Genomic DNA, 12,368 nt, shown 5'->3' with positions numbered 1-12,368 from the left:
ATGTCCGCAGCCATAGTCTGCAAACTTCTTATATCCATTAGAAAAAAATCCTTGTTTTTAAAATAATGCATTTTATGATCAGGGTAGGTTGATTTAAATCATTATTAAAATTGGTGATTTATTTAAATCAGCAAGTAGGAAATGTAGATTTAAATAATAACTTTTAATCTTGTTTTGCATTTGTACTTTTTAGTTACTTTCCTAAGGAAAGTTGATTCTCATTGGCAGGTAACCATTAAAACACATTGATATGCAACTAAATATAGCCTTTACGCTAAATTTAGTACTACTTTTTCTTCTTCGAGTGATTGCTCACGTCCATTCCAATAGGTGTGTGTGTGTGCGCGCACTCTGCGTGCACAATCATTGGAAGTTTTTACCCTAGCAGTACCCATCGGGTTGGCTGCGGAGCCCCCTGAAGTGGCGCCTTTATGGAGGTGTATATAGGTCCCTGCCGACCCGCCTCCTGCTCAGTTCCTTCTTACCACCAGTGACAGTCGTTGGAACAACTGATCTCTTGCTTTAGCAAGTGCTTCCTAGTGGTTTTCTCTTTATATAGTTATCCTTCACTATCTTAGTCAGTTCGTCAGTTCGTCCGTTAGTTCGTTAGTACGTTTAAGTTGGGGGGTTCCCCCCTGATATTTCCCCCCGTCGCCGGGGCATGCCACTGCCCCAGGGGTTCAAGCTGTGCGATAGGTGTGGTAAGCCTATGCCCAGAGAGGATCTGCACGCCGCTTGTCTAAAGTGCCTGGGAGAGGATCATTTGCAAGACAAGTGCACCATCTGCAGAGGCTTCAAGCCCAGAACTAAGAGGGAGAGAGACTCTTGATGGAGTCCGCTTTCCAGCCCCAACCGGCTCAACAGCGGGCACCAGCAGCCTTGGTGCACAGCACACCAGCCTCAGTGTGGGACACCTTGGCACCGAGGAAGGACTCGCATAAGGAGCATCGGCACTGTTCCCCTGTGCGGAAGGCCGGCTCATCGGTGCAGCACCGATCATAATCCCCGGTGCCGCATAAGAAGACGGCGGAACGGGGCCACTCGCCCGCCAAGAAGAGCGGGCAGGACTCCAGTGTGGTGCTTCTCACGGGGGGACACCAGAAGGCTGGTCTATCAGTCCTGGCACCGTTGACTCCGGCCTCGAGGGGAGGACCGTCAAGTCCAATGGTGGTGGACTCTCCAGTCCGGGAAGTGTTGGAGGAGGACCTGGACCTCCTCTCCACACCAGACACTTTTGAGGCTGCGCAGGATTTAATTGCCATGACGGCACAGTCCTCGGTCTCCTATTCCTGTGCACTGCCTTAGGTGCAGGCAGCGCAAGCCCCGGCTGCTGCACCACTTCCGACACAGTCTGCAGCACCCATGGGGGTATCTCCTATCCGGCACTAAGGCAAGTCCACCATGATGCAGCGCCGTTTCCCATTGCCACGGGACCGCTCCCCGGCCCCATCGGGATCCGCCCCTCCCTCCCGGGCTCAGACTATTCATTGGAGTCAGAGGCGGAGTCGTACGTGTCCCGACGCAGCCGGTACCAGTCAAGATCCTGGCAACAGTCTCGGCACTGTAGGGTGGAGGAACACTCAGTACCGATACTGTCCTGGCCCAGTGGCAGGGAACGGTACAGTGACTCTTTTGGACACCTTAGGGTTACCACCAGGGCCAAGGGCATGGTTCGAGGGCAGCATCGGTGGTCTCTGTTGCCTGTGCCCCTCCTTCTGCAACGTCCATTGCCCCGATCAGTCCAGGGCTCCCAAGGACCCACCACGGGGTTCAGACACTGGGTCTCCCACATCAAGTGCAAGGTCAGAGACACCCGACAGGAATTCGCTGCAGTCCTGGAAGAGGGCAGGGTGGTGGCTAGAATCTTCCTCCAGGCTGCTCTGGACTCCACTGACTCAGCGGCGTGAACCATGGCTACGGGCATCACCATAAGGCGTAGGTCATGGCTACAGGTCTCGGGACTCCCGGCAGAGGTCCAGAATACCATACAGGACCTCCCATTTGACTGAGGGGCTGTTTGCTGACAAGACAGACTCGAGACTGCAGTCTCAAGGACTTGTGAGCAACCCTCAAGTCTCTGGGAATTCACACACCAGCACCCCAGAGAAAGCCCTTCAAGCCCCAGCCCCCCTCACGATTTTATCCAGTTCCCCCCAGGCAGGACTATAATCGAAGGAGGGGAAGAAACAGGAGGTGTCCCCCGCAGTCTTCCTCCGGCCATAGTCAGGGCTCCTCCAACCAGCCACCCAAGCTCTAAATCTAACATTTGAAGGTGCACCCAGGGATGGAGCACCAGCCCAAATCCCGGATCCTTGCCCTTCCTTTGTGAATTGTCTGTCCCACTTCTGCTGTGCCTGGGCCCAGATTACTTCAGATCACTGGGTCCTGAGCACGGTAGGGGTGGGATATTCTATCGAGTTCTGTGCCCTCCCACCCACCTTCCCGTTCCTCTTCAGGGACTCCTCTCATGAGCAACTCCTGCTACAGGAGGTGCAATTGCTTCTTGCGCTGGGGGTAACAGAGGAGGTTCCATAGGAGTTCAGGGGCAGGGGGTTCTACTCCTGATATTTCCTCATCCCAAAGGCCAAGGGTGGGCTCAGGCCTATCCTGGATCTGCGAAACCTCAGCTTTCTTATGAACGTGTTGAAGTTTCATATGGTCTCTCTGGCCACCATCATTCCTTCTCTGGATCCGGGGGACTGGTTTGCCACCCTCAACTTGAAGGACACATACTTTCATATATCAATTATTCCAGCACACAGGAGATTCCTGAAATTCGTAATCAGGGGCCTGAACTGACAGTTCACCATACTACCATTCGGACTTTCAATGGCCCCGCGTGTGTTCACAAAGTGCCTGGCAGTCATGGCAGCCTTCCTGCGCAAACACCGGATACAGGTCTTCCTGTACCTGGATGACTGGTTCATCAAGGACAATTCCCGAGTGCAAGTGCTAGAGCATGTAGCCCTGGCACTACAGCAGGTTGGGGCTCATTCTGAATGTGCCCAAGTCTACACTGGTCCCAACCCAGAAAATAGAGTTCATCGGGGCTCTCCTGGACTCCACTCAGGCCAGAGCCTCCCTACCCAAGTCCCGGTTCCAAAGCATCAAGGGCAACATCGGCAGCCTCCACTGGTTCCCAGCTACCACGGCCAGAAACTGCATGAAGCTTCTGGGGCATATGGCAGCCTGCATGTATATAGTGCAGCATGCCAGGTTGCGCCTTCGCCCCCTCCAGGCTTGGTTGGCGAGGGTATACAGACTCTCTGGACCCTGGTTACCCAAGATTCTCGAGTCCCTCAGCTGGTGGCTACAACCTTAAATGGTCTGTGTGGGAGTACCCTTCGCCAAACCTCAGCCCTCATTGTCGCTGGTCATGGACACATTGTCGCTGGTCATGGACACATGCAGGAGAGTGTACCTGGGCAGTATCAGAACTCAAGGCGTATGGTCACAACTAGAACTATCACTGCATATCAACGTCAGGGAGCTTAGAGCGATTCGCCTGGCTTGCCAGACGTTCCAGGCCCATCTTCTGAGCAAATGTGTCTCAGTACTGATGGACAACACCACAGCGATGTTCTATATAAACAAACAGGGTGGTGCTTATTCCTCTCCCCTGTGCCTGGAAGCTCTCCGACTGTGGGACTTCTGTGTCGCACACTGCATCCAGCTACACGCCTCATATGTGCCGGGAGCAGAGAACAAACTAGCGGACCACCTCAGTCGCTCGTTCAACACTCACGAGTGGGCACTGAGAGCAGACATTGCCCTTTTGATCTTCCAGAGGCGGGGCTATCCCGACGTGGACCAGTTTGTGACACGGAGCAACAGAAAGTGTCAGCTATTCTGTTCCTTTCAGAACCACAGCCACGGCTCCATAGTAGACGTCTTTCACCTACCATGGACAAGTCACCTGCTATGTGTTACTGCCCTTCCCCCTCATACACAAGGTCCTCATCAAGATCCGGCAGGACAGGGCCTCAGTGATCCCCATAGCACCAGCGTGGCTCCGACAGCACTGGTTCACCACGCTGCTGAACCTCTCTGTGGACGGGCCAGTGGTGATGCTCCCGGACCTCATCACACAGGATCACAGCCAACTACAACAGGCCAACCTGGAGTCCCTCCACCTCAGGGCGTGGAAACTCCATGGCTGAACCAGCTTGAACTGCAGTGCTCAGACTCTGTTAGGGAAGTTCTGTTGGGGAGCAGGAAGCCCTCCACTTGCACAACATACCTGGCGAAGTGGAAGCGTTTCTCCATTTGGCGACTACAGAAAGGTACCTCCTCGCAGCAAGCCTCTATTCCCCTTGTGCTAGACTACCTCTTGTAGCTGAAGCAACAGGGGTTGACAATCTCATCTATTAAGGTGCACCTGGTGGCCATCTCCACCTTCCACCAGGGTGTGGTGGGCAGGTCAGTCTTTAGCAATCCCATGGTGGGCTGGTTTCTTAAGGGCTTGGATAGGCTTTACCCCCAGGTGAGGCAGCCCATTCCTCAGTGGGATCTTAACCTAGTCCTTTCCGGACTCATGGGTCCCCTTTCGAGCCCCTGGCGACCTGCCCCTTATCTTACCTTTCCCAGAAGGTGGCTTTTCTGGTGGCCATAACCTCATCCAGAAGGGTCTCAGAGTTCAGAGCGCTGACTTCCGAGCCCCCCTACACAGTCCTTTACAAATAAAAGGTGCAGCTACGCCCTCACCCAGCGTTCCTACCCAAGGTAGTATCGCAATTTCACATTAACAAGGACCTATTTCTAATGGTATTCTTTCCTAAACCTCATGCCAGCAACAAAGAGCGAGCACTCCATTCCCTGGATGTCAGGCATGCCCTAGCCTTCTACATTGAATGCACAAAGCCGTTTCGTAAGTCACCGCAGCTTTTTATTGCAATCGCTGAGAAGATGAAAGGGCTTTCCATCTCGTCATGGATCAGGTCCTGCATCAGAACGTGCTATGACCTGGCTAAGATCCCAGCCCCGGCATTGACGGCGCACTCCACAAGAGCACAGGCCTTTTCCGCTGCGTTCCTCACACAAGTCCCCATTCAGGACATATGCAAGGCAGCAATGTGGTCTTCCATCCACATCTTCACGTCACACTATGCAATCAGCAACTTGGTGAACTCCGACCTCTTCTCCATTGAAACTGCTTCGGAGTCACCTATTGGAGTGGACATGAGCAATCACTCAAAGAAGAAAAGACTGTTACCTACCTTTCATAACTTGTTCTTCGAGATGTGTTTATTCATGTCCATTCCAAATCCTACTCGCCTCCCCTCTGTTGGAGTATTTCGGCAAGAAGAAACTGAGCAGGCGGCGGGTTGGCAGGAACCTATATACACCGCCATAAAGGTGCCACTCCAGGGGGCTCCACAGCCAACCCGACAGGTACTGCTAGGGTAAAACACTTCTGATGATCGTGCATGTGGCATGCGCACACACCTGTTGGAATGGACATGAGCAACACCTCTCGAAGAACAACAATTACGAAAGGTAGGTAACCCTCTTTTGCTAAACCAGAGGATACACTATATCTATAAATAGACCAGGTTAGTGAAGTAATATCTTTTGTTGGTCTCTCTCTCTCTCTCTCTCTCTCTGACCAACAGAAGTTGGTCCAATAAAAGATATTACCTCACCCATCTTGTCTCTCTATCCTGGGACCAACATGGCTACAACACCACTGCATACATCTACAGTATGCACATGTATTTAAGCAGTTATAGCTTAGCGTATATTTATTCAGATTCTTAATTTTTATATTTTTATGACGTTAGAAAATGAATGATTCATTTTTTGTTTTCTAGATTCTGAATAAATTTTATTTATTTGTGTCAAGCTGTATTTGGGTAGAAATTGGAATTCAATTAAAATGCATGAAAATTACATTTTAAAATAGTTTTTTAGTTAAATAAAACTACCTTAAATATGTTGGATACTTCCCCCCCCCCCCCCCGTATGTAAGTTTATCAAAGCATGTTTTGCATTTAAAATTAATATTTATTAAACAAAGGAAATTTGTTAGTAGTTAGTGAATTGAACTCATTGTGGTCCTTTGGGATTTTAGAACTAGTAGATCTCATTCTCTCAGACCCTGTTTTTATTCATAGATTGGAAAAGGAAAACCAGCTTTCCTGCTTTTTCAACTCCCAAGCATTTTCTCAACCCTCAATGAGCTAAGCATTGAACAGAACAAGTTGAATAAACTGAAATGGAGAAAATATTCTCTCTGCACTTGCAGAAGAGGCTACTGCTGTCAAACGCCAGTTTAACACTTCAACAAACTATGGTTCCACGTGCTTAGCCAGTGACTTCCTCTAGTTCAGTGGTTTTTCTTTCTTTAAAACTTCAGCAGTAAACACTTGGATATTTTTAAATTCAATTTTAAATGACGTTAATAGATTATAGTTAGGTTTGGCCTTAATGTATTGTCATAATTTCTAATTTAACTTTAAATAGATTTGTTTTCTAACAGAAAAATATATTTAATTTAAATTTTAAAAGATATTATTTTAATCATAGATTTTTATCCACTTTGCTTATAATACAAGGGTTCTGTGCCTGCAAACCCTTAATAATGTGAATCAGGTTTTCAGAATCTGGTCATGAAGGGAAGGGAAGATGGGAGGCTAGTGTCACTACAGGGACAGAGCTATGGTCGTAAGGATAATGTAAATGCATTTCCAATGCTCAGCCTGCCGCTGGTCTGGAGTTCTGTCCGCCGGCTCCTGCCAGCTGGGGTCCCGGCCCCACTCAGCCTGCTGCTGGCCGGGGTTCCGTTCACCCAGGCCGGCAGCAGGCTGAGCGGGGCCGGTGGCCGGAACCCCAGACTGGCGGTAGGCTGAGCGGCTCAGCCAGCTGATGGTCTGGAGTTCCAGCTGCCGGCCCCGCTCAGCCCGCTGCCGGCTAGGATTCCATTCACCCAGGCAGGCAGTGGTCTGAGCGGGGCCGGCGGCTGGAACCCCGGCTGGCAGCAGCGTGCCAGTAAAAATCGGCTCACATGCCGCCTTTGGCACGCGTGGTAGGTTGCCGACCCCTGGATTAGAATGTCAGCCAGCTGAACAGGAGAAAGCAAGCAGCTAAGCAGACATTGTCTCCCCAACTACCTGACTTCCTTCCATCTTCCTGCCCCTACTGATCTAATTAAGAAGGCAAAGGGGTTACCAGTTACCGTACATGGCAGAGTATGGTCCTGAGCTTAATGGTATGAGGAGGAGGTCTGAGCAGGCAGGCTCAGAGAGAGGAACTGGTAAGGCAGACAGTGGCATCATGAAATATTATACTTCCTGCTAGTATTGTTAGAGGATTGCTTTTTGCATTTAATTCATTGCTTGTACTGGGCCTTTAAGGAGGCGAGACAGAGGGGAGAATTTGTTTAGCAGGAGTGTGTTGAGTTGTTCTTTTTGTTCTGCTGCGTGACATCCTCAGAGCAACCTACAGACCCTGCCTTCTAACAATGGCAAATACAATCTTTAAAAAAAGATAAAGTAAAAGTTAAAAATAAAACAAGGCCAAACTACCAAAGCTGTTGTTAAACACTTGAGGGCTACCTTAGAATTCCAAAGCAAGTTTACAAGTAAAAATGATAATTTTACCATCTTAATACGCTGAGAGAAGATGAACAGTACATTATCTACATTTACACAACACTACAATACATGCATTTATAAACATCACTGAGGATAGAAAAAATAAAAATCACCTAGAAAGGTGGAAAAAACACTAGTGCAGTTTAGGACTGCATGGTCAGAGGTAACACATCACACGTTATTCCCATCTCTATAAAGCTCCGGTGAAGCCACACCTATAATATTATGTTCAGTCAGAAGAAAATGGGCAAACGATGGAATTTGAAGAGGAAAGACAAAAAGACACAGACCAAAGTTTTCAAATTGGCACAAATAATATTATGTTCTACATTCATGTTTAGGAACTTTAAAAAGTGGTCTGATACTCAGAGCATATGCAGCTCACATTGAAATGAGTGGAAATTTTTAGGTGCACAGCACCTTTGGAAGTCAGGCCATTTATTTAGGTGCTTAACTTTAGGCTCCAAATTCAAAATCTTTGATCCTAAATATTAAATAATTCTGCTAAATGTTGACCAAGGGGAAACGCATAGTAGCTGCACATATTGGAAGAGTAAGGAGGGGAAGGAATTACTTAAGGTGGGACAAAGGGAGGTAAAATTAGGAGTAATGAGATGAATTTGAGGGCAGCAGTATTTAGGCAGAATATCAGGAAAAATTTCCTAATAATGAGTTTTGTTAAATAGTAGGATAGTCTCCTGAGGGTAATGAATTCCCCATTATTTCTGATGTTTTCAAACTGGATTCTACAAAGCACTAGAAGATATAGTTGGGGACCCTCTTGCAGTGGGATTGGGGTACACTAGAGGACTTTAAGGAATTTTCCACCTCTTTCTTGATTCTATGAAAAATCAAAGTTGTGACTACACATCAGTCTGAAAACAAGTTATTGACTTTATAGTTTTATTTGTATGATATACTTCTAAAATCTTTAAGTGCTTTATTCATGAGCATATTGTTCCAGTCAGCTGAAAGCTATGACAAAACTAGGAGTGCATACTTTTTCTTCGGTCAGGAGGGTAACACAAATGTACTAAGTGGGGCAGCATGATATAGTAGTGTATTTTTTTTCTCCAACCTCCAGCTCACATAAATAATTGAAAATGGCTATTTCTGTCTGTGTGAGATTCTGTACTATAGTTGGCTATTTTTCAGAATCTTATTAGTGTGCTAATATTTCCAGAGAAAGAAGGCCCAGAGAAGAAGAAAATGAAAAAGGAAACTGGAAGTAAGAAGTCGACACCAGTTAGCATTCTTTTTGGTTATCCGCTTTCGGAGCGCAAACAGATGGCCCTTCTTATGCAGATGACAGCTAGAGACAACAGTCCAGGTGATACCAACTACCACTGAGTTACTGTTTCTCTCTCTCCTCCCTATTAAACCCCCCTCCACCTGTTACATTTTTTTTTCAAAGCAATCTTTGATTTAATCAAGCACTCTTCTGAATTTGCAAAGCAAAATTCTTCTCATGGAAAATTTCATCTTTGTAGAAAACTGCATTTTCTGTCAAATTCTTTGATGGAAAATTCCTGACTATCTTTAGTTATAATATACAAGGGGTTGTTTTAGGATTGCTGTGGTGACTGTAATAATGAATTTTCCATTTTTGAGTATTCCATCTCTCAGCTGTCATGTTACATTTTCATTGGGGGGTTTTTTGGGGCGGGGGGGTTGCACTTAATATATTCTTACTAGTTTAGTGTGCAATTCAACTCTCACTGAAGTCCATGAGAGTCTTCATATGAGGTGAAATTATGGCCCCCTTGAAATCAGTGACAGAATTCCCATTGACTTAAATAGAGTCAGGATTTTCAGCCGGGGGCTGGATCAGCTCCTTAGTGTCTAATGCAGTTTACAGGAATAAACTATAAAAATCAATCATCATAGGAGCTGTAATATATTTTTGTTAACATAACAATTTAACTTCCATTTTAACATAAGTGTTTATGAAGTTAATACTTTAACAAAGGTAATCTGAAGGTAAATGACTAAATTAACTTTCAGAATTTGGTGGTAGTTGATAAACTAGGGGTAGGCAACCTATGGCATGTGTGCCGAAGGCAGCACGCGAGCTGATTTTCAGTGGCACTCACACTGCCCAGGTCCTGGCCACTGGTCTGGGGGGCTCTGCATTTTAATTTAATTTTAAATGAAGCTGCTTAAACATTTTAAAAACCTTATTTACTTTAACTAAACTATTGTTGTATGTATATATTATAGACTTGTAGAAAGAGACCTTCTAAAAATGTTAAAATGTATTACTGGCACGCAAAACCTTAAATTAGAGTGAATAAATGAAGACTCGGCACACCACTTCTGAAAGATTGCCGAGCCCTGTGATAAACCAAGTTGTTCTGTTGTGGTTATAACCAGAGCTGTGAAGAGAAAGATATTTCCATTTTGTGTAGGATTTTAATATTTCAAAATTTGGTTTCATTCTGATTTGGAAAAGAAATAAAAAATTTCAAAATTCTCCATGAAAGGGGATCCTGGAGAATCTGGTTCAGGAGCAGACTTTCTAGCTGGCTTCCCTGAAGCTGTGGACTCCAGAAGCACCGGGGTCCTGAGCCCATGGGCAGGCTGGCTGGCTACATGGGAGCCACAGGCCCTGAGAGTCTGGGCTGTTGAGAAGCCATGAGCTTGGGAGCAGGTGATTCCAGGGCTTCCCAGCTTCCTATCAGCCTACCTAGTGAGTTGCTGAGGAGCCTTAGAACTTGGGAGCCAAGGCTTCCAGACTTCTAGGCTCTCAGCTGCCCAGCAGACAGGCTCCTGAATACCCAGGAACCTGGAAGCCTGGGCTCCCCAGGAGCCAAGCTGCCAAAGAGTTGGATGGGGAAGCTGGTGCCCTTTCCACTCAGCTTATCCAGAATACTTCATCCCGTGCTCAGAGTACACTTTATCCAGTTCTCTGGAATTCAAGAAATTAGTTCAACTCTGGACTCGTCACAGGTTTCTTTATTGGCATACAATCAAACTACACTTGAATTGATCTGGCTCAAGTATAGGGGATGGGGACAGGTTATACCACATATCCAATTTATGTAATCATGAATCAGCTTACATACACACTTACAGGTAATAAGTTGGTTAATACATTGTATCACACACTTTATGATTGGGCTACTAATTATTGTAACCAGTCTATGTACACATCATGAACGGTTCACAAGCTGCAGAGTATGGTAGTAAGCAAAGCTGCAGCTGCAAGCTTATCACACATTACTCTTCTTGCAATTTATTTATCTAACTACATGTTATTTACAAGGCCACTTATAAGTTTATGCTTCATACAGTGTTAACCTCTGTTTCCTTACTTCCCTTCCTTACTACTTCTTACGTTGTTCATGCAAGGCCTACAGCTGGCAAGAAATCGGGCAGGTTTCCAGTGGAAATCTGCCTACTTTGCTTGACACTAAAAATCCTGGACTGAACAGAGATGCTGGATTTATGGCTTATTACAACAATTTGAAACCCACTAACCCTCTCTTTTTGTCCTATGAGTGCAGACATGTTAAAAGGCCATTCTACCTTGAGTAATCCCTTACAATATGTGCTAACTACTTATCCTAAACAATCTATTCCACCTGGCATTTTGCTGTGATGCTGGGAGTATCTTTCCCAGACCTGAAGAAGAGCTTTGTATGGCTGGAAAGTTTCTCTGTGTGGCTGGTGTCTCTCACCAACAGAAGTTGGTCCAATAAAAGATATTGCCTCACCCACCTTGTGTTTTCTGTCAGACCTCCACCAAAATTGTCTCCACAGAATGTTTTCTCTGAGTATTGCTGACCATCTTTAATTATAGTCTCATGATTTATGATATTTTCTACTTGAGTAGTACCTTCTGATTATTCTAGAACCATCTGTTATTTCAAATGGGTACATTTTTCTGTTTGTCTCTTTTTTTAATTATAAAGGATTTTTACTCCTGGAAGATGCTGAATTGACATTCCTGTAACCTGAAAACCACTATATCCACAAAACATCTATATTTTGGGCAGCAGTTATGTAAGCTGCATCACACTGCCTTACTTTGGGTTCCCATCTCTGTTGTTGAGAGGATAGTTCAGTGTCCATATACATTCAATTCTTCACCTCTCTGCTTAGAGACAGTGAGAAGATTTTGGTGAAGTAGACTTAGGGCCAGATTTTTGGAAGTATTTAGGTGCCTAGTGGAATTTTCAAAAGTGCCCAAGAAGCTTAGGTAATTTTGAAAGTCCCACCAGGCACCTGTCTGCACCTTTAGACCTTTGAAATAAATACCTTTGAAAATCTGGCCCTTAGCAATTTGTTTTGGCCCTCGACTGCAGGTACCTCCCCCAAAGCTCCTATTGGCCGCAGTTCCCCGTTCCCGGCCAATAGGAGCTGTGGGGGGCAGTGCCTGCAGGCAAGGGCAGCGCGTGGAGCCCTCTGTCCCCCTCCCCCCGGGGCCGCAGGGACGTGGTGCCGGCTGCTTCTGGGAGTGGTGCGAGGCCAGGGCAGGCAGGGAGCCTGCCTTAGCCCCGCGGTGCCACAGGGGTGGCAATCCCATGGGCCAGATCCAGCCCGTGGGCCATAGTTTGTCCACCCCTGGATTACAGGATATTTCCATAAACTATGGAATCTATTAAAAGACATGACCAATTGTGGACACTGAAATTTGAAGATAGTGAGAAAGTAAAATAAAGTAAAGCAAAAATTATCCAGCTACAAAATTTATATTGACTATTTTTAAACTTATTTTGTAGATTCCAACCTGCATCATCCTTTACAGACAACACCAACACAAAAGAAAACACC

General features: G+C 46.3%; 1 protein-coding gene across 2 annotated transcripts in view; it reads left to right on the top strand.

The window, feature by feature from the left end:
• The window catches only part of ANKRD12 (ankyrin repeat domain 12), a 110,381-nt gene that overhangs the window by 51,237 nt on the left and 46,776 nt on the right, over positions 1 to 12,368 (top strand). For both annotated transcript variants that reach the window (XM_026661138.2, XM_026661135.2), the window contains 2 exons: positions 8,776 to 8,922; positions 12,317 to 12,368. The exon at positions 12,317 to 12,368 is cut by the window's right edge and continues 47 nt beyond it. In XM_026661138.2, coding sequence (XP_026516923.1) covers positions 8,776 to 8,922; positions 12,317 to 12,368 — 199 coding nt within the window. The remainder of the gene's footprint in view (positions 1 to 8,775; positions 8,923 to 12,316) is intronic.

Source organism: Terrapene carolina, unplaced genomic scaffold (assembly GCF_002925995.2).
Source record: "Terrapene carolina triunguis isolate 2854851 unplaced genomic scaffold, T_m_triunguis-2.0 Scaffold58, whole genome shotgun sequence".
Classification (NCBI taxonomy): domain Eukaryota; kingdom Metazoa; phylum Chordata; order Testudines; family Emydidae; genus Terrapene; species Terrapene triunguis.
Note: the sequence above shows the minus strand (reverse complement) of the source record. Positions and strands in the feature narration are given on the sequence as shown.